This window comes from Macaca thibetana, chromosome 1 (assembly GCF_024542745.1).
Source record: "Macaca thibetana thibetana isolate TM-01 chromosome 1, ASM2454274v1, whole genome shotgun sequence".
Classification (NCBI taxonomy): Eukaryota; Metazoa; Chordata; class Mammalia; order Primates; family Cercopithecidae; genus Macaca; species Macaca thibetana.
Window position 1 is genome coordinate 24,277,392 of NC_065578.1, and position 22,719 is coordinate 24,300,110.

General features: G+C 42.8%; 4 protein-coding genes across 7 annotated transcripts in view; 2 read left to right on the top strand and 2 right to left on the bottom strand.

Annotated features, from left to right (window-relative positions):
• LOC126955324 (RH-like protein) overlaps nt 1-3,708 on the bottom strand; it is a 68,158-nt gene extending 64,450 nt beyond the window's left edge. Inside the window, exon 1 of the mRNA XM_050791794.1 lies at nt 3,461-3,708. Within this exon, the coding sequence (XP_050647751.1) occupies nt 3,461-3,479 (19 nt within the window). The 5' untranslated portion in view covers nt 3,480-3,708. The remainder of the gene's footprint in view (nt 1-3,460) is intronic.
• The window catches only part of LDLRAP1 (low density lipoprotein receptor adaptor protein 1), a 552,589-nt gene that overhangs the window by 409,724 nt on the left and 120,146 nt on the right, over nt 1-22,719 (top strand). The window lies entirely within an intron of this gene.
• The window catches only part of SYF2 (SYF2 pre-mRNA splicing factor), a 466,254-nt gene that overhangs the window by 135,845 nt on the left and 307,690 nt on the right, over nt 1-22,719 (bottom strand). The gene's annotated exons all lie outside the window — the stretch shown is intronic.
• The window catches only part of MACO1 (macoilin 1), a 72,549-nt gene continuing 54,236 nt past the window's right edge, over nt 4,407-22,719 (top strand). The window contains exons 1-2 of one of the 2 annotated variants that reach the window (XM_050791178.1): nt 4,407-4,685; nt 20,857-20,998. In XM_050791178.1, coding sequence (XP_050647135.1) covers nt 4,606-4,685; nt 20,857-20,998 — 222 coding nt within the window. In that variant the 5' untranslated portion in view covers nt 4,407-4,605. The remainder of the gene's footprint in view (nt 4,686-20,856; nt 20,999-22,719) is intronic. The other variant, XM_050791187.1, reaches the window with a different exon arrangement.

Sequence of the window (22,719 nt, forward strand, 5' to 3'; positions counted from 1 at the left end):
CTCCAAAAACTAGCACTACGTTTTGAGTGTGTATCCTTTCAGATGTTTTTCTATTTCTGTCGATTTAGGCCTTGTTTTTCTCCCTACAAAAATGGGATTACACAGCACATACAGTTTGGTAACTTGCTATTTTCATGAACTCTATATCATAAGCAGTTTCCAAACCAGGAAAATCTTTCTACGACACTATAACATGGTGGTTAAAGAGTCCGGGCTCTGAAAGCAGACTGCCTGGATTTGAATTCCCAACTCTGTTACTCTATGTGACCTTAGGCAAGTGCCTTAACTCCTCTGGGCCACAGTGTCCTCATCTGTAATATGGTGCCAGTAATCTCTATCTCACAGGATTCTTGTGAGGATTAAAACAAAATGTATCTGTTACTTGGAGTGGTGGCTGCAATATTAAGTGCTGTGTATAATCATCCTCCATGCCACACTGACTTCTATGGTAAGGATATGTGATAAAGTCTTTGGTCAGTCCTCTTCCAAACTATCCCTGTTCTAAACACTACAGTGAACATCTTCCATTAACATGGTTCTGGCCTGGCGTGGTGGCTCATGCCTGTAACCCCAGCACTTTGGGAGGCTGAGGCAGGTGGATCACCTAAGGTCAGGAGTTTGAGACCAGCCTGGCTAACATGGCAAAACCCCATTTCTACTAAAAACACAAAAATTATCCAGGCGCGGTGGCATGCAACTGTAGTCTCAGCTACTCTGGAAGTTGAGGCAGGAGAATCACCTGAACCCAGGAGGTGGAGGTTGCAGTGAGCCAAGAATGCACCACTGCACTCCAGCCTGGGTGACACAGCGAGACTCTGTCTCAAAAAAAAAAAAAAAAAAAAAAAAAAAGTTTCTCTAGGGGATACAGGTACATGTGTAAGAGGTGGCCATCCAAATGTTTGGACTTTTCTGTGATTCCTATAGGGCAGGAACAAAGCTCAAGACAGCTAGTAGGCTTGACATGATTGAATGGGCTGACAGAGGTGGGAATACCATTTCCTTATATGTGAAACAGGGTTTAATGACCTGGCCTCTAGAGCTGTTCTGGGCTCAGCTGAAGCCCAAGTGCAAATCCCTTCATCAGAAAGTCCCAGAAGGAGGGACGAGCCTAAATTCCTATGTAGGCCTTGGTCTTTTGAATAAGGGCAAATTACTTCCCTTCCTTGTTTTACTCATTTGTAAAATGGCCACTGCTGATCTCTGCTTTCTGACTGGTGAAGGTGTGGGGAGCTGGGGCCTTGTGGCAGGAGGCCTGCGTCAGGTCAGCCCACTTCTGAATCCCAAAGGGCCATTTCAGGTCTCAGAGGAAAAAGGCTGGCACTTGGCTGGAGCCAAAAGGGCTTGTGCTAGAGTGGGTCGTGGAAAAAAGAGCTGGGTCTGGAGGAGTGAAAGAGGAAGAGTATGGAGACGGGCAGTCCTGCTCTGGCCTATCCTTGGGTCCTTGACAAGAAGGCCATTCCCACCACCTCACCCCAACTCTATCCATCAATAGCCATATACAGGCACCACAGCACATGCCTGTGGCCTCGAGGCTCAGCTCAGATTTTGCTCAGCTTGTGTTTTGAGCTAGATTGCTCTACCACACCTATTATGTGACCCTGTTTCCTCTGAGCCTCAGTTTTCTCATCTGTAAAATGGAGCTAGCACGATGTGCTTCTAAACATAGAACTAGAAGCACCACCTCCAGAGGAGATCTTGGTACAGGGTGGGCTGGTGACTCAACCAAGGACACTGGTGAGTTGCCATGTGAATTGGGATTGGAACCTAGACCTCCAGACCTTCAGATTGTTTCTCAGGCCATCACCCTGAGATATTCTCTGCTTCCATGTAGTCCTAGAGCTCAACAGTAACTCTCAGCCACACCCTCCATTGCTCCCAGCCACTCCACACTTTTGCCACAGCATAAGATGCCCTGTCAGGAACCTATTTAAGAGTAGGCTAGACAGTGAGCCTCAGAAAGCTGGCATGTGTCCCCAGTGCCTCTCATCTTTTCTTTGGATTACTCATCTATCCATCCCACTTAGTCTCTGGCCCAGGTAATCTGGAACACTGCAGTCATGGGGATGAGGGATATGTAAGTCTGGGGTTCCCATGGAGTCTGAAGCCAGGACTTTACCATGTACCTGTTCCTGCCCTCCCCAATGCCTTTAAGCTTCCATTTTCATTTGGTTCCCACCTGTATCTTCCTCCATGAACCAATCTGCCTTGGCAGCTGAAGCCATTTTCTGCTGCTCCACACAGAGCATTCTGTTCATATCCTTTCTCGATGATGTGCAGGCCTTGGTGAAACTTTGAGCTCACAGAGTTTGTTTTCTTGGCCACCCAGTGCCACTTGATCAATATGCTGAAGTAGAGTTAAGGCATGAGAAACAAGTATACTGCTAACAGCAGTTACTTTCTGTTACCTACTGCTTGTCTGGCTCTGAAAGCTCATTGTCCTCCAAGCCTTAAAACAAACCTGAGTGGAAACAGACTCTGAAAGATTTAGTAACTTGTCCAAGCTAGTAAGTGGCCAAGCTAGAATTTCAGCCCTAGTCTGAAAAAGCAAGTACTCTGGCCATTTTTCTGAACTGTATCTCTGCAGGGTATAGATTTGATCTCCAAGAAGCTTTTTGCCTAAGTGGATGGATACGCCTTGCCTAAGAAACCACACATCAGAAGCGGCACTAACAGGGATGCTGTGTTGGGGCAGAGGCAGGGAGGAAAGATCGGTTGCAGTGGATTTAAGGATAGTGAGAAAAAAGGTTTGTTTGCCCGGTGTAGCCGGGGTCACCAATGGGACCAGTTCTGGATGCCATTCTAAACAGAATGGGTTTTCTCTTCCAGGCACTGGGAGATCTCTGAAGGTTTGTGAGCAGGAGAAAGTAACAGAATCATGATTGAGGACAATGCATTTGGTGTAAACTAAAGTGTCTCCTTGGGGTAGATGTTGATTAAGGGAGGGCTGATCACAGGCCAGAGAGAGTTCTATGTGTCCCAGGACAAAACAAAATGGCATCTACTTCCTGGGAAGTTTTACAAATGCATTGGAAGACTAACTGCCCCACTGTCGTTGAGGGATTACACTGGTAAAGCTACTGGATAGGACATGCTGCTATATTTTTCAGAAATATTTATAAAAGCTGCATTAAAACATGTAAAAATGCTTATATTAAAGTACAGTATATGACCACTATTCTATTTAATAGCAATAGTAACATTATCATCCATGGGGGAAAATTGGAAAACAAGCAAATACAATAAAATGTCAACAGTATTTGTGTTAATGTGATGAAACCCATGGGTGTTTTCTCCTTTTCGGCCACTTTCCTATATTTTCCCCAGTTTTCTCTAATGATAAACTTCTTTTTCTCTTAAAAAAAAAAAAAAAACACCGTGCTGCCTTTTCTAAGTGTTATTTTGCCCTACGTACGTGGCAGGGGAGTTATGAGGAGTAAATGAGCAAATACACGCAAATTACCCAGCACGGTGCCTGCCATAAAATCGGCGCTCAATGAGTATGAATCGTGAAGGGTCTCCGGTCCCGCGTCCCAGCCTTTGAGGAGCCCGGACCCGCCAAGCAGGCTCCCGGCCCGGCCCGGAGGTCGATGCTTCGCGATAGTGCCCTGGCGGGTCCTGCCGACTCGGGGCCCGCGGGCCCCACGGCGCTACCCAGCCTGCGGACGTGGAGCACGGGCCGCACCGCCGCACACGCCCTAGGCATCTCTGCGCGACGTCGCGCGCACCCACGGCTCCGCCCCGTGACGTAACCCGGGGCGGGGTCGCCACCTCCGATTGGCCGGCGCGCTGTCACCACGTCGCGGGAAGCTGGCAGGGTGTGTGTCTGTGTGCGTGTGGGGTTTGCTTTGTCATTCGTACCCCCTGTGCGCGCTGACGCGGCCGGCCTGGCCGAGCTCTCCAGCATCCCCAGAAGGGTCCCCAGCGCTGTTCCTGGGATGCTTCCTTACATAATGACGCGACTGGCTGAAGCGCAGGTCAGCGCAGACACCGCACATGCCGCAAACCCGGGCCTCCCGATTTCATACATTGCTAGACGAGAGCCTACAATGCCATGTCGTACGGTATGCTCTAGTAGGGATTACAATACAGTGAAACGCAACCCAATAATAATAAAGCATACCTTCGCAACAAGGCGTAATATAGGATGTTATATTTATAGGGCCTATTTATAAGCCTCTATTTAAATCTTTCTGATAGGCTCAGCCGCGGACCCAGACACCATAATGATTGGCGCATTCTTCTGTCCTTCAAAGAGGCGGGTTCTAGAGGCAGTTTTGCCTCAGCGGGCCCTGGGATTGGTCGACAGCGGTTTACCGGTGGCCTCGATTGGCCCCGCGGGCCGTCCATCGGAGCTGGGGAGGCGGGGCAGGCGGCTGGCTGGTGCTGGGCGGGCGGGCCCCGGAATTGTCATTTCTTTGTTTCCGAAGGCGGAGGAGGCTCCGAGCCCCCCCTCCCCGTGCCACCCCCTCCCCCCGGGTGCTGGCTCCATGTCTGTGTGACCGGCCCCAGGGGTAGAGTCCAGGCCCGACGCGGGGCGGGCCGGCGGCGGCGGCTGAGGTGAGAGACGGCGGCGGCGGCGCGGGCACCCGGCCCCCCAGCGGGAGGATGAAGCGGCGGAACGCCGACTGCAGTAAGCTCCGCCGCCCCCTAAAGCGGAACCGGATCACCGAGGGCATCTACGGCAGGTGAGCGGCTGCGCCCCCACTCCGCGGGCGCCGGCCCTGCGGTCCCCCGCCAGCTCGGAGGGGCCCGGCCCCGTTATGTAACCCCGACTAGGCCGCACTCCTGCCCCGGGGGCTCTCCTGAGGAGCGCTGGCCCGGGAGCAGCTGGCTGGCCCACCGGGGGTCCCCCCCGGGGGCGCGGGGCGTGGCGAGGGCTGGCCCGGCCTGGCCGGGTGGGGAGGGCGCGGCGGGCGCTAGCTGAGGGAGCCGCCGCGCCGCCGTTGGAAGCGCCGGGCCCGCCGGGGGGAGGGGCGGAGAGCCCCCCAACCAGCCCGGCGCTCCCAAGCATCCCGGCCGCGCCGCTGGGCCCAGCCAGAGGGCCGCTCCCGGGAGCCCTGACTTGCAGCCTCTGGCCCCCGAGCCCCCCGGTGGCTTGGGAGTTTGCCGGCCTGAGCCAGGAGGCGCGTGGACCACAGCGCGGGGGGTGGGGGAGGCTGACAAAGTTCAGAGCCCACTGTGGCCCCTTGTTCCCCCAAGCTGCCAGCAGAGTGGCCTGGAGCCATGCTGTCACTTCTTTCGCCTTCTACTTCCCATATGGGATCTCAAACTTGGCACCGAGGGCTGAAGCTGATACCCCCAAATCATGCCCTGTGGCCCTGCTCCAGACTCGAAAGGGTCTGATGACCAGTTTTTCAGCAAATACTGTTTTGACAATTCCAAGCAGATAGCTTGCTTTGAACGTTTTTAAAAAAGGATTTTCTCCAAACTCTCTCTTTTTTTTTTTATCCGCAAGAAAAGCAGTGTCCCTTTAAATAGAAGTTGAATTCAGTCCACCGGTAGAGAAAGACAACAGGTTCATGGGGCAACTTACTATCATAGCTTCCCCAAGTCGATTTGTGTACGACTGTTTTCTGGTTCTTCTCAGAATGTTAATTGTAAATGGTATTTGCCTTGATACAGATTTCGGTGGAGAGGTAATTAGTTTACAAAGGAGAATTCTCAGCATGTGGATATAGGCTTAATTGAGTCCTCATGGTGCTTTACAATTAGCTATTCTAGCTGTGGGATTTCAAGAAATACGTGAGGTAGCTGATGACACCCAAGTTGTCTTAACATAACTGTACACCTTGCACATGCTCTTGTTTACAGATGTGGAATGATTGCTTTCCACAAGCAGCTGACTGTTGTAAACACTGGGGATTTTCTTCAAGTTTAAAAGCATTGAGAAGTCATAGTAAAAAGTTCTTAGGTATATTCTTATAAAATAAGCTATAGAGCATAGGAGTAATTCATTCATTCAATGGTTATATGTACTGTGTGCCAGGAACTCTTCTAATTAGTGAAGATAGAGCAGTGAATGAAACAGATTCGAATCTATGTTGAATCAATCAAACTTGACCATTTTAACTGAAACTGTAAAAGCAAACAATTTTTCCTACACATAGATGGAGGAAGGGTCTCTTAAATGCACGTTACGTATGCTACACATTCTTGAATTAAAGAAAGTTTTTCCCCCTTGGCTATTGAAAACTATTTGACCAACTTATCATTAATGGTAACATAAGAATAGGAAAGGGATATTAAACAGAGTTGGTAGACTTAGCACAACTGTGGCATTTGAATAGCTGCTATTTACAGTAACGTAAGATGATGTACCTCCATTTATAGCAAGAAGATCGAGAGTTCCATATTGTTTACATGTTTTCTGCTGTATTTCAATTTCTCTTTGTACTTGAACAAATAGACCCAGTTTACAACCTGCGCCATAATAGCTACTCAAGTGTGAATCTATGTGAAGAAGTGAATTCATTGTTTAATGAAGATTTATCATCATTAAAAAGCCATCTGATGGCTTTTGAAATTTGAATTTATTACCCTAAAGGGTTAATTGTAAATACTCCATGCAAGTTATTCAGAGGTTCATCTGCAAAATTTTAAAAATCAACAGTGCATTAGCCTTAAATCTTCTTACACTTCTCTTTTGCATTCTTTAAGTTAAATGTTAATGAAAGACCTAAATGTATTTCTACCTGTCTTTCCTGGTTGGAGCATCATATATCAAATGAGCGTTTCAACTCACTTATCTGTTTCTTGGTTTATATTATGGAGTATTGGACTGAAGAACAAGATTTTTTCCCCCCAATTCTGTTTTTAAAGAGATTTAGAAAAATTTCCTGTTATTTCTAAAGCAAATAGGATGAGTGGACTGATTATAAACTAAAATGCTTGAGGATTCATGAATATCAGATTTCTGGTGATCATCAAATTTAAGTCTATACTAAGTTGTTTTTCACACCATCTATTGCCCATTTTGTTTCTCAACAACATCTGGCTGATTTTGGATTCATTAAACAGAGAGCCTTGTTTTTTTCCTGGGGCCGTGTTGACAGTTTTGATAACCACTGTCTACTGTTTCATAGCCAAACCTTTCATGGACTTATTATTTTCATGTTCTCAGTCTGTACAACTTTCTGAGCCTTGGCATAGGAAGGAGGCAGCTGTGGTGAAAAGCGCACTGGACTGCAGGAATCAGGAGACCCAGGATCAGACTCGAAATACCAGCTCTGCTGCTTTAGGCAGACAGGGCATCCACAGCTTTAAGCCCCAGTTCTCCCATTTTCAAGTGAGTTTTGAGGACTAAAGGAGATATGTACAGTTTGTGAGATGCTTTATAAATCCTAGTGTAGTTTACAGATACTGTTTACCATGTTGTTACTATCACAGTTTAACATGTGTGGCTTATTTTTTAAGTAGGCAGGAAATACTGTAAGATTTGGTGCAACTGTAAACAAAAGTTGAGGAGCTAAAACAAGGGGTCAGTTGCTGTTTGGTCTTGCTTTAAAAAATCCTGTTGTGGAGACACTTTTAAATCATGGGCTGCAGTCCAACAACTGTTGCTGAGGTGACTGTCAAATGATATCATTTATTGTGAGTATCATGGCTGTCTTGGAATTCTGTTTCAGGGCGAGATACAAGGAAAATTAATTTTAGGCATTATATTAATGTAATCTGCATTTATACCTATGAAACATCATTTGAAAATTGAAACATGCTATAGAAATATTTTAATCCAGTTAATAATTAAAAATAGGAGAAAGGAAATAGAAATAGTGATCTTTTCATCTTACTAGGGGCTAAAGTTCAATGTAGTTCTAAAAAAATCTGACCCAGCCCAGAGCCTGACACAGAGTAGACATTCAGTGTTCAATAAATGTTGAGTGAGTAAATTAATAAATAAATGAATATAAGCTAGTCCATTTCATTCATGAAGTGCCTACGTTGTTCAGGGAGTTGTGGAGGATACAGGATAACACATGGCTCATTGTCTTCAAGGGATTTACAGTCTAGTAGGCCGTAGTAATATCATCTTAAATTTGTACAGTGGTTTAGAGTTTCCAAAGAACTTTAAGTTCTGTTCAAGTAAAAATATTTTTTTTGTACTAAATTTTAGCTTACTGTTTTAGTGGTTCACCTGACACATTAACAGCTGTATTTTGCTCTGTGCTATTTTATGATAAAGTAGACAGTTGCCACTAAATGGGGGAATCTTTTCTATCTCAAATGAGATAGATATGAAAGTACTTTAAAAATTATGAACATAAGTTATTAAGTACCTAACTTTTGTATATCTAGGGTCCTTTGGTTTTCTGGACTGGGTTCTCTCCCAGTGTCTGCCTTGACACATGTGCACCAGACATTCCCAATAGTAATATCTCATTGCAGGCGTGATTTTCCAGGTGCGGTGAGGTTAGGGTACTATGTAGTTTTTAAAAGCCTTAAGGGGATTCTGTATGGTTTACCCCCACCTCTCACCCTACCATACTTTCCACTCCCTTCCCTCAGAGAATTACTGACTTTATAATACAAAAATGAGATAAGATGTAGTAAGTAGAAGAAGGAGGCAGAAACATTTGTGTTTAAAGTATACATATATTCCAAGTTTCTACAGTTAAATGGTTATTTATACAAGTAAATACAATACGAATTTTAAGTAAGATATATGTTTTAAGCTTCTGGAAATGATTTTATATCTGCGTTACTGGTAGCTGAAGGAAGCACCCCTTCACTGTGTATTTAAGACTGCTTCCTGTCTTCGTGTACTGGATTCTGCTTGTAGTGCTGTGTGAAGCTTAGACAGTGCAGTATTGTACCTGTCATATTTTTGCAGCTTAATGCCTTAAAACTAGGACTAAGAACTCAGCACTGGTGTGTATGTTATTATTTCCCATTTTTATTTCAGAGAAAAATTCTCTGGTCCTTGGGGCTCCTCAAAAGTGACTTTTTAAAGTGATTAAATTTTACATTCTTCTCAACTTCCCAATTTCCTTTTTCAGACCCTTGTCTACATCTGATCTCCAGAGATTTCATTTGACTGCTTTTTCTGCCTCCTTAATGATGTTTTCTAAGTCTAGTTTTAGACTCCTTTGGGCTATGCTTATTAAAGTCACTGCAGGCTGTCATGACCCTTGGCTGCCTTGATTGTACATGTGTTCTGCAACTGAAACCCCAGATACCTGTGTTGCAACCTCATAGCCTAAAAGCATTTTGGTAATCTTGGTAGGCTTTAACAATCCTGGACCTGGCGCAAAAGTGACAGATTCTATATTGTTTTAGAGGAGTGTTGGGGAAGGAGAAATGGAAATGTTTTCATTAACCTGTGCAGTGAAGTATTTGTTAGCTAACCTCTTCTATTTGTGGTTTTCACAAAATACACTTTAAAAATTGGCCACACTGGGATGAAAAAGCACTTTCCTCCAACTTTCATTATGATTCTTCCTGTCTGAGCAGTCTTGGCAGTTTAGTTTCATTAGGTGTTTTGAAAATCCCTTTAAATTGCTGCTGGGTTGAGGAGGGGAACAGGAGAGAATGTGATTCACTTCACATTAGTTGCTTAAAAGCTTCCTGTTTGATCAGTGATAGTCTCCTTTTTCTTCACATTGATTCCTCATGGCCCCACTTGAACCTCACTAGATTTAGACTGACCTTAATGGTAGGTTTAACAAATAATTATTTTCATTTTCTTACTGGTTATATGCTTGTATATATCTCATGGACCCAGTCCGTGTTCTGTAAGCATTTATGTTCCTAGAATCTTTTTCTTTGGCCATGTCTCCCAGATCTCCCCACTGATACTGTTAACCCTTTGGGGTTTTATGTATATAAATGTGCACCTTGTTTTATCTGTTTCTAGGCTACCATCTTGTGGAGTTTGGAGGGCAAGTAGAAATTTCACAAACATAGTTAAGTGAAATACTGTAATTAGGTTACTTTTCTTCATAAAATTTAGTGTGCTCTTCAAATATACTGATTACTTTATTCCCAGGCTTACTAGATTTGGGCATAATTATTTTACTTGGCTCTTTCTCAAGAATTAAGTCCAGAAGAAAAATAAGTTGGCTGTCCAGCAAGCTGCATAAGTAGAAAGGTACATACAACAGTAGATACACACATCCCTGTTAGACTTTTTCCACTGTGAATTTCTTCAGATACTTAAGTAGTGACTTTTCAAAGCCTCTCACGTTGCATCTTGGCAATGGGAACTTGAAAAAAGTTAATCAACTTTTAGAGAATGTTGAGGCTTTGTATCTTTGATTTGGCATTTAACTGACATCAAATAATCTCAGCTGATGAGCCTTCCAAGGCACTTGTCATCCCTGGCCTTTGAAGACGTTCATAGTACTGACCTTGATTACTTTATATTTTTTTCTCTGCTGCCTTTAAGGATATGATATGCCCACTTTGAGTCATGGGATTGTGGTACCAAAAACAATGTATCCCTCACCCCATCTCCTGTTACCTTCTGTTTTTCAGAGCTTTTGCATTTAGTGATTAAAATGGTGTGACTGGTCCACTTTTATTTATCTATTCGTATCACTGATGCATTTGAACTGTTTAGGGCCAATTTCCCACCCAGCACAGAGGAGTGGTTAGAAATAATCTCATTCTGTTTTTTAATTATATTGTTACATTGTTCACCTTCAAAACACTTTTTTTTTTTTTTTTTTTTTTTTGAGACAGGGTCTCATTCTGTCGCCTAGGCTGGAGTGCAGCAGTGAGATCGCAGCTCACTGTATGCTTCATCTCCTGGGTTCAAGAGGTCCTCACACTTCAGCTGACCGAGTAGCTAGGCCCAAAGGCGTGTACTACCGTGCCTGGCCTTTTTCTTTTTTTTTTTTGCGTTTTCATAAAGATGGAGTCTCACCAAGTTGTATAGGCTGGTCTTGAACTCCTGGGCTCAAGTGAGCCACTCACCTTGACCTCTCAAAGTGCTGGGATTATAGGCATGAGCCACGGCACCCACCCAACACTTTTAAAAACCAAATAAGTGGCTGAGTAGTAAAGTCAGTAGTTTGCCTATCTTGTAGCAAGAACGATTGAACATTAAAGAGAATGAATACTATGTTCATGTCCAAAATAAGGATTCCTGTCTCAGAAAAGAGAGGTACTGTCTGAGGCTTGAGTCTTCTTTCTCAGATGTAATAAGAATTTTTGGCCAGGTGTGATGGCTGTAACCCCAGCACTTTGAGAGGCTGAGGCAAGAGGATCACTTGAGTCCAGGAGTTCAAGACTAGCCTAGGTAACAGAGAGAGACCTCATCTCTACTAAAATTCAAAAAAATTAGCGGGGTGTGGTGTCACATTCTTGTAGTCCCAGCTACTCGGGAGGCTGAGGCGGGAGGATCATGTGAGCCCAGGAGTTTGAGGCTGCAGTGTGCCATGATCGTGTTACTACACTCCAGCCTGGGCAATAGAGCAAGACCCTGTGTCGAAAAGAGAATTGGCTGGGTGTGGTGGTTAATATAATCCCAAAGTGCTGATATTACAGGCATGAGCCACCACAACCAGCCCCCAATTTAAAAGAAAAAAAAAAAAATCTAGAATGGAAATCGCTAAAAAAGATTTTCACAGTTTTGTGGTATAACATTTTTATAAAGGTCTGTATAGACCACAGAGATATCAAGGACAGGTATTGTAACCTAATGCAGGTGGTGAGTTTTAGAATTTCTGTTTCAAGAATACTTTTAACAGTGTGGAGTCTATGGGGTTTAGGAAGGGGAGGAGTGAAGAAGCATAGGAGGGAGAGAAAAGAACTCACAGGCTCGAAAAAACCCTGTTAACATTATATAAACATTAGAAATTCATTTCATAAGGGAATCAAAATTATGCTTCATATAATTGATAGTAATAATCTGCTTAATCACACCTTATATTTGTATCATACTTGTAACTTTTCCAGATGTTTTCATATTAATTATCTCATTTTATCCTCACAAGTGTGAAATAGGCAGAGTAGTTATTGCCATTTTATAGGAAACAAACCTGAGGAATAGAGAACTAAAAAGCTGCAAGGCACGGTTGAAAGGGTACAGAAAGAGAAGTCAGGGGACTGCAGACAACAGTGTAAATTCTACGTGGAACACTATGTTGCTGCTAAAATGAATAAGGGAAATTTCTATATAAAGAAGTGGACATGACTGGGCCTGGTAGCTCACACCTGTGTAATCCCAGCACTTTGGGAGGTCGAGGTGGGTGGATCACCTGAGGTCAGGAGTTCAAGACCAGCCTGGCCAACATGGCGAAACCCCATCTCTACTAAAAATACAAAAATTAGCTGGGCGTGGTAGCATGAACCTGTAATCCCAGCTACTTGGGAGACCGAGGCAGGAGAACTGCTTGAACCTGGGAGGCAGAGGTTGCAGTGAGTCAAGATCGCGCCACTGCACTCCAGCCTGGGCGACAGAGTGAGACTGTCTCAAGAAAAAATTAAAAAAAAAAACTAAAAAAAAAAAAAAAAATGGACATGTCAAACAGAAACCTGTTTTTGTTAAGAAACACATTTGTTTATATAGAAAAAACAAACTATATTTATGAATTATATAACAGCAGTCATCTTGGGGCAGGGCTACTAAGGGCTTTTATATTATTATATATTATATGACCTTTTAAATAACAAGTATACGTTGCTTCTTTTTAACTTTTCATTTTGAAATAATTTTAGATTTAAACAGAAAAGTCACAAAAATAGTACAAAGTACTTACACCTTAGTGAAACGTACCTTATTTATTTATTTATTTATTTTTAAAGAAAGAAAAATAGCCAGGCATGGTGGCTCATGCCTGTCACCCTTGCTACTTGGGAGGCTAAGGTGGGAAGATTGCTTGAGCTCAGGAGGTTGGAGGTTGCAGTAAATTGTGATTGCACCACTGCGCTACAGCCTGGGAGACAGAGTAAGTCTGACAAAAATAAACAAACAAAAAAGGGCATATTTCACACAGTTAGATTTGTTGTTGCAGTGGCTGCACATGTACGTGTGTGTGTGTATAATTGACACTAGAAAGGTTCCCTTTGCAGTATGCAGAAGGCCTAGAATAGAAAAGAGAATTATGGAACAGATTGGTCTTCTCAGCCTGCTCCCCTTTTTTGAATTTTATACAAGGAGGTGCCTGCAGAATGCAGCAGTAGTTCCAGTTTATTTTATCTTAAGGCTCACACGCAACTTTCTATAGTTTTTTTTTCTTGTCAAAATTTTTTTTTGTCTCTGGATCTCTTTACACTCTTAAAAATGATTGAGGCCGGACACTGTGGCTCACGCCTGTAATCCCAGCACTTTGGGAGGCCGAGACGGGTAGATCACCTGAGGTCGGGAGTTCGAGACCAGCCTGACCAACATAGAGAAACCCCGTCTCTACTAAAAATGCAAAATTAGCCAGGCACATGGTGGCACATGCCTGTAATCCCATATACTTGGGAGGCTGATGCAGGAGAATCACTTGAATCCGGGAGGCAGAGGTTGCGGTGAGCAGAGATCACGCCATTGCATTGCAGCCTGGGCAACGAGCAAAACTCTGTCTCAAAAAAAAAAAAAAAAAAAGATCGAGAACATCTCAGATATTTGGTTTATATGGATTATATCTACCAATATTTACTGTATTAGAAGTTAAAACTGGCTTGGCTCATGCCTGTAATCCCAACATTTTGGGAGGTCAAAGTAGGAGGATTACTTGAGCCCAGGATCTTACTTTGTTGACCAACCTGTGCAACATAGCGACATCCCATCTCTACAAAAAAAAAAAAAAAAGCACACCAAAAAATTAGCCAAGCATGGTGGCATGTGCCCGTAGTCCTAATTACTCTGGAGGCTGAAGTAGGAGGATCACTCGAGCCCAGGTTGAGGTTGAGGCTGCAGTGAGCTATGATTGTACCACTGCACTTCAGCCTGGGCAGCAAAGGAAGATCCCAATTCTGGGGGAAAAAGAGAAAGGAAGAAAAGAAAAGTTAAAACAGAAAAATTTAAAACATTAGTTCACTTAACAGTAACAATAAATTGCCGGGCACAGTGGCTCACGGCTGTAATCCCAGCACTTTGGGAGGCCAAGGCGGGTGGATCACCTGAGGTCAGGAGTTCAAGACCAGCCTGGCCAACATGGTGAAACCCCGTCTCTACTAAATACAAAAAGTAGCCAGGCGTGGTGGTAGGCGCCTGTAATCCCAGCTACTTGAGAGGCTGAGGTGGGAGAATCACTTGAACCTGGGAGGTAGAGGTTGCAGTGAGGCAAGATCGTGCCGTTGCACTCCAGCCTGGGCGACAGAGTGAGACTCCATCTCAAAAAAAAAACAAAAGTGACCGGACGCGGTGGCTCACACCTGTAATCCCAGCACTTTGGGAGGCCGAGGCGGATGGATCGCGAGGTCAGGAGATCGAGACCATCCTGGTTAACATGGTGAAACCCCGTCTCTACTAAAAATGCAAAAAATTAGCCGGGCGTCATGGTGGGCGCCTGTAGTCCCAGCTACTTGAGAGGCTGAGGCAGGAGAATGGCGTGAACCCGGGAGGCGGAGCTTGCAGTGAGCCGAGATGGCACCACTGCACTCCAGCCTGGGCTACTGAGCGAGACTCCATCTAAAAAAAAAAAAAAAAGTAACAATAGCTTAATAAATTCGTGAGAAGACTGATGTGGTTTTACATTTTTGCATATCTCTTCAGTGTGTGGCTTACTAGAAGACACTTTGAGAACCACTGTTGTCATCAGAACCAGTGGCAGGTAGGCCAAGTGGAGTGATAGTCTGGCACCCAGAACAAGGCTTATTAAATTCGTTTCTTCATAGTGAAGAACATTCAGAACAGATGGGAGCAGGTTCATGGTAATCCTTCAGGCAGAGGCTGTATTGGTTATCTTGGTTGATGTTGCTTTCTCCAGACACCTTCCCAGTCGGTCACCTGTGTATCATCTTTCCCTCTATATTCATTGTAAGTATGTGCTTTGGTAAAAGTCCTACTGTCAGTCCTAAACACTTTTCTGCATTACAGATCATTCCTTCAACATTTTTTTTTTTTTTTTTTTTGAGACGGAGTTTTGCTCTTGTTGCCCAGACTGGAGTGCAGTGGTATGATCTCGGCTCACTGTAACCTCTGCCTCCCAGGTTCAAGTGATTCTCCTGCTTCAGCCTCCAGAGTAGCTGGGATTACAGGCATCTGCCTGGCTAATTTTTTTGTATTTTTTAATAGAGACGGGGTTTCACCGTGTTGGCCAGCCTGGTCTCAAACTCCTGACTTCAGGTGATCCGCCCACCTCGGCCTCCCAAAGTGCTGGAATTGTACGTGTGAGCCGCTGTCCCTGGCCTCAAAAAATATTTTTTGAGGAAAAAAAAATAGTTAAGCTCCTATAGTCAGAGTGCTGTGCTGGGCACTAAGGAGATAAAGCAGAGAACAAAATGGGCAGCTCCTTTTTTCTTGTGGACTTTACATCCATACAGCTAATTACACAAAATATTATTTAATTATCATTGTGATTCAATGTTCTTATAGTACAAGATGCTATGTAAGTATGCAATGGGGTCCTAGTCTTTACTTTGGGGTTAGGGCGGCTTTTTGTGAGGAAGTGATATTTGTACTGTGCCGAAGGATGAGTAGCAATGGAAGTGCTTCGTTTAGTTTTAATTGTACTTAGGCAGGGATCTTGGCTTTGACTCAGAAAGAAATGTAGAAAAATGGAAGAACTAACCCTGAACAGTTTGAATATTCCCAGTTAAGAGGAGGACAGTCAACAGTTTGGTGATAAGCACTGATTATCTGATTAGGGCATTGTCTTTTTTTCTGAGACATCCTGTAATTGAGTGGAAGTTCCATGACAATGAGAAATTTATATTATATACCAGTGCTTCTAAAACTTGATTGTATGCACAAGTAGCTTAGGGGTCTGGTTAAAATGCAGGCTTAGATTAAATAAGTCCTGAAATTCTGCTTTTCTCAAAAGCTCATATGTGACAGCGATTCTGCTATTCCAGAGACCAATACTTTGATTAGCAAATGGGCAGTATGAGACTTCAGGTAGAGTACAAGCCAGATAAGGGGCTGAATGAATGTTCTAGAGGTGATGTCCAGTAGAGAGAGGTATTGGATAACAGAAAAGATAAAGCAGTTTGGTCTAGGAAGTATCATGGCAGATACTGAATGCAAAAGGTGACTCACAGTTGCCTTTACCGAGAGGACAGGAAAGCTGGGATTGAGATGGATGGCTACTAGCAGAGCCAGTGAAATATTCCACAGACTCATTTCTGTAGTGAGCACCAAGTGAACTAAATGGCCATTAGTCTGCCTAGGGAAAAGGTCAGGTACTGAGGATTGATGGCCAGCTCCTGGTAATTGTGTGGGCTCCAGAAAATGATCTAGATGATAAGCAGCTAGAGATACTGGAAAAAAGGTGCACTTTACTTGGAATAAGAAGAATGTTGAATACTGCTTCTCATTAATCATAGATGATTAATCTATGGATGGAGAGTACAGCTAAATGGATTGAGGTAAAAAATGGTTGTAAATGGCAAAAGTAGGAATAGAATGGGGGGGAATCTTATAGTTAATATTCACTTTGATAGAGTCACTACCATTAAGCCTAACAATTGCATAAGACTTCTTAATTTCATTGGCACTCAGAATAGAAGCTTACAAGACCCTCAGAAGATGTTATTCATTTGCCCTTGTTTCAATATATTATTTTAGAAAATATCTTTTTGTTGCAGTTATGCTTTAAAATTTTAAGATACAGTATAGTTATTAGCAAATTTATTTGAATCAGAGAATCAAGGTAACATCAGATTAGCCATGAGTCATATAATGAACTGTGTATAAAAGTATTTTATATTTAATCATATTTTCTTCATGGTTTAAAAGAAATGTTTTAGAATGCCATGATGGCTTAAATCCCTGTCTAATAATCCTTTGGAATATCATCTCTTTAGATTTGGTAAAAATCTTATGACCTTCAGAATATGAAAGGAGAGGAATTAGGGCTTTTACTGTGATGAGCAGTCATTTTAGATTACTTGTCTTTTAACTTCTGTACATGTACCTACAGAAGGATGAGAGGCATGATTTACTGATAGGGAGGGCTAAGTGAATACTGAATCAGGCAGCTGTCTTAAACTTCCAAAACCTCTAAGACTAAAATGACTCAGTAGAATTCAAGATTAGTCTTAGAGAAAGTCAGCTTTGTTAATTAGGTTATCTCTTGATTTTAGAGGCAGGCCTGCCTGAAATGAGAGCCAGAGGAAAGTTGAGGGTATGTTTGTAAAAGATCAAGTTTTATTAGATATCTGTATTTCTAAACCATGACTCAGTAAGAACTGGATGTCAAGGAACATCAAAGGTATGAAAGCAGTTGTCTGAAAAGAAATGTATCAAAAGGAACCCCACCTTAAAGTTATGCAATTGAAAAAGAATAGTCACTAACAAAGATGGTAATTTTTGAACTGCCTTAGTTTTAAATGATTGAATTATTAAAAAGTACGTATTCAACAGGCTGCCATTCTTTGGATAATGCTATCTAAATAGTGAAGCGGAATGTTGCCATGGCAGGATCTGACTGGGATCTGACTGGGATCCTGCCATGCCTTGGGAGCATTTTGGGCAGAAAGCAATTGGTGGTACTCTTTCTTCTCCGCTTTGGGAATGGTAAGGGCTAGACCAGATGGGGTACCCTTCATGTCTCATTCAGCTACATTCCAGAGATAGCTCTGTAGGGAAAAGGATTAATCAGGAAAATGACTATATTTCCTTGCCCTTTTTTTTTCTTTTAAGAGATGGGTTCTTGGCCAGGCACAGTGGCTCATGCCTGTAATCCCAGCACTTTGGGAGGCCAAGGTGGGCAGATCACTTGAGGTCAGGAGTTCGAGACCAGCCTGGCCAACATGGTGAAAACACGTCTCTACTAAAAAAATACAAAAATTAGCTGGGCATGGTGTGGTGGTGTGCACCTGTAGTCTCAGCTACTTGGGAGGCTGAGGCAGGAGGATTGCTCGAATCCGGGAAGTGGAGGTTGCAGTGAGCTGAGATCACGTCACTGCACTCCAGCCTGGGTGATAGAGTGAAACTTAGTCTCAAGAAAAAGAAAGAGATGGGGTCTCACTTTGTTGACCAGGCTGGACTTGAACACCTGGGCTCAAATGATCCTCCTACCTCAGCCTCCCAAATAGCTGGGACTACAGGTGCATGCCACTGCTTCTAGCTATGCCATTTAAAAAAAAAAATCTGAAACCATGGTGGAGAGGCTGTTATTCCTTTTTCAAGATGTAGAAATAGTTCTAGATACAAGGAAAAAACCTCTTAGTTTTAAAGTCAAGCACCTTGGAAATCTAGTTTCAAACTAGATTTGTGCTCCCGAATACCTGCATGAGTCAGTTGTGTTTTTTGTTTGTTTTTGTTTTTGTTTTGAGACAGGATCTTGCTCTGTCACCCAGGCTGGAGTGCAGTGGCACAGTCATGGCTCACAGCAGCATGGACCTCCCAGGTTCAAGCAGTTCTACCTCAGCCTCCTGAGTAGCTGGGACTACAAGTGTGTGCCACCACACCTGGCTAATTTTTAAATTTTTTGTACAGATGGGGTCTCACTATGTTGCCCAGGCTGGTCTTGAACTCCTGGACACAAGCAACCCTCCCATCTTGGCCACCCGAAGTGTTGGAATTACAGGTATAAGCCACTGTGCCTGGCTCTCATTTGTTCTAGAATAAAATGTGCATTGCTCTCCACTAGGTCGGTTATGGATTTAATGAGTGAGAATTACGAGGGCTCTGTCTTCATCAGGCCAGCAGAACTCTAGTGAATTGAAACTAAAAGGTGGGACTTAGGATTCAAGACTGTGTTCTGGCCAGGCGCATACCTGAAATCCCAACACTTTGGGAGGGTGAGGCAGGTGGAGCCCAGGAGTTTGAGACCAGCCTGGGTAACATGGTGAGACCCTCATCTCTATAAAAAATTTTTTAAAAAAATAGCCAAATGAGGCACGCGCCTTTATTACCACCTACTTGGGAAGCTGAGGTAGAAGGATTACTTGAGCCCAGGAGATTGAGGCTGCTGTGAGCTATGATCTTGCCACTGCACTTCATCCTGGGAGACAGTGCCAGACCCTGTCTCAAAAAAAAAAAAAAAAAAAAAAAAGATTGTGTTCTTTTGTGATTTGCTTCAGGTTCCTTTACAGCAAACCTCTTAGTAGAAACTTACTATCAAACCTAAATAAGTTCTAAGGATAAATATTAGAAATCCACCTTAGATGACAAATTACGTATCACTGTGAATACTGTATCATTGAGGGTCACATGTTTCTGTTCTTGACATCTCTTACCTGAATGGCTTCAAAGGGCACAAAATAAATCCTCAATGCTGGATCCTGCTTTTTTCCCCTTTTTTCTTTTTTTCCTTTTCTTTTTATTATTTTACTTTTAAGTTCTTGCTTTTGTTTTTGTTTTTTCCTCCAAGTATGTCTTTTGTATCTTATTGGAATATATTTCAAAATTATTTATTAAAAATCTCAATTTTGTTGTTTTTTTATTTTTATTTTTATTATTTTATTTTTTTTTTTGAGATGGAGTCTCGCTCTGTCACCCAGGCTGGAGTGCAGTGGCCGGATCTCAGCTCACTGCAAGCTCTGCCTCCTGGGTTTACGCCATTCTCCTGCCTCAGCCTCCCTAGTAGCTGGGACTACAGGCGCCCGCCACCTCGCCCAGCTAGTTTTTTTGTATTTTTTTTTTTTTTAGAGAGATGGGGTTTCACCGTGTTAGCCAGGATGGTCTCGATCTCCTGACCTCGTGATCCACCCGTCTCGGCCTCCCAAAGTGCTGGGATTACAGGCTTGAGCCACCACGCCCGGCCTTGTTGTTTTTTTAAATGACTAACTTGATCACATCAGTATTGGAATGTTTGTATTTGTCCCAAGTGAAAGTGAATTTTAGGTATTTCCAATTTGTATATTGTGGAAAATATTTTTTAATACCTAAAGTTGACCTCTAGAATTGGCAGGATTAGGATCACAGAAATAGAGGCTTGTTAACAAGTAGAATCTAAAGACTTCTATTGTCCATTATGCAACTAATGAACTGGAAAATTGACCTATGGAGTATATGAAAAATAATATTTTTTTCTGTGTCCTTACCTTGTTTGACCTACTGCAGTGGTTACATATGTGTCCTAACTGGCTTGTCTGAATGTTTCTGTTTAACACAAGTCCAGAGGGAACTGGGAACACACATTTACATATCAACTGGAGCATGGCTTAGATGTTTAAGGGTTTTTTTCTTTAATGTACATTTTTGTGCTTTCGCAGCCCTTGGTAGTGATTTAGCATCTGCTCCCTAAGTTTGTTTCTATTTGGAGAAGTCATTTGGTTTTTGTTTGGTTAATGCAGATGAATACCATATACAGAGGCAAGAGGAAAAAAGGGGGAAAAAAAAGACAGAATTCTTTAGGCATGTAAGGATGTGCATCAAGAATTTCAAAGACTCTTTGAACAGATGTAGAGGGGTGGGGAAACAGCAAATTTGAAGCCTTTCAACTGTGACATTTTCTTCTAATGAAGAACAGCTTGAAAGCTGTAATTTTGAGAGTGTTGCAGTATTTTGAAGTCAGACACTTAGCACATTTTTAAAATAGTGGTGGGATTTAAATGGTTTTTTTCCATCTTAAGTGGAATTAAGCATTTTTGGCTATCATCTTATCTTGATAGTTTTGAGTCTGAGAATGAACACCAGAGAGCATTTAAAGTGCAGAGAGGCCATGGCAGCATCTCTTCTTTGTGCTTTATCTCCATTGTTTTCAAGATATGCGGAGGTATTTTTTTGTCGTTTTTAAACAGAAATAGTGAATTTTCTATTTCTAGTTATTCACAAATGACCTTAAATTAATTCGTTATTTTTATATTTTGCAGTACATTTTTATACCTGAAATTCCTGGTGGTGTGGGCACTTGTCCTCCTAGCCGATTTTGTCCTGGAGTTCAGATTTGAGTATCTGTGGCCATTCTGGCTTTTCATCAGAAGCGTCTATGATTCCTTCAGATACCAGGGACTGGTATGTTTACTAATACATGTTTTCCGTGTGTGGGGACTGTTCAGCTATTTAAAATAAGTGTTATTAGCAATAGGTGACTATGTTAGGATTAGCTTATAGGGTCCATTAACTGAAATTGACCTCTAAACTATTTTGTCTAAACCCATTGATCGAATAGTTACATTTTCTCCTGCTGTCCCATTCCAGTGAAACAGAACAGTGGAGGAAGCAATAATTACTTGGTCATTTGGAGGGCGGCAACCTAGTCTGGGGGTGGCATATCCCCTCCCCTTCCATTTCCTGTTGCAACCAATAAAGGCCATTCCTACCTTTAAAAAAAAAAAATTGCTCAGTCCTGCTTTGAAGTGTTTGTGGGTTCCCTGTTGCTAGGTTAGTGATTGGATTTGAGTTAGAGTAGTGTTTGAAACGTTTTGGTCTCAGGGCCCCTTTTCACTCTTAAAAACTATTGAGGACTCCAGAGAGCCTTTGTTAATGTGGCTTATATCTGTCCAGATTTACTGTATTAGAAGTTAAAACTGAGAAAACTTTAAAATACATACTTATTAATTCACTTAAACATAATAGGCCCATTACATGTTAATAGAAATTACATTTTTAAGTGAAAAATAGCTATATTTTCTAAAACAAACAATATAGAACAGTGGCTTCATTTTTGTAAATCTCTTTAATATCTAGCTCAATGGAAGACACCTACATTCTCATATCTGCTTCTGAAGTCAGTCTGTTACTGTATCACATGTCATGTAACTTACAGAAAATTCCACCATATGCATGAGTGAGTGTAAAAAAGGCAGATAACATCTTAGTATTGTTATGAAAATAGTTTTAACCTCAAAGAGCCTTTGGAGGGATCTCAAAGATACCCCAGAAATCCCCAAACCACATTTAGACAGCTGCTAGATTGGAGCAAGCATAGGCCCGGGCTTGTTCCCTTGATTAATGTGTTAATTCTGTTGTGTTCTACAGCCACATCTTAAAACTATAACTCTCCCACCCAGGCCTGGTGCTTTGGTCAGAGCAAATTCATGCTTTAAAAAGATAGTTTCAGCTCATGTTCTATTGGCGATTGTGGTGTCCAGAGGAAAACTGCATTATTAAAATTACTATTAGGTTGGTGCAATTACTTTTGCCCCAATTACTTTTGCGCCAACCTAATAACATCAGTATATGTCTTACTAATATTATGGTTCATCTGTGCTCCAGAAAGCCTGTCTTTTAAGAATGAAGCTCTTTAGGAATGGTTTGTGAGGAGAGAGAAGACTTTTCTGTATTAAAATTCTAGTTTTGGCCGGGCGCGGTGGCTCACGCCTGTAATCCCAGCACTTTGGGAGGCCGAGACGGGCGGATCACGAGGTCAGGAGATCGAGACCATCCTGGCTAACACGGTGAAACCCCGTCTCTACTAAAAAATACAAAAAACTAGCCGGGCGAGGTGGCGGGCGCCTATAGTCCCAGCTACTCGGGAGGCTGAGGCAGGAGAATGGCGTGAACCCGGGAGGCGGAGCTTGCAGTGAGCTGAGATCCGGCCACTGCACCCCAGCCTGGGCGACAGAGCGAGACTCCGTCTCAAAAAAATAAATAAATAAATAAATAAAATTCTAGTTTTTTCAGGGCTGGTGGTGGTTCACACCTGTAATCCCAGCACTTTGGGAGGCCAAGGCGGGCGGATCACAAGGTCAGGAGATTGAGACCATCCTGACTAACATGGTGAAACCCCGTCT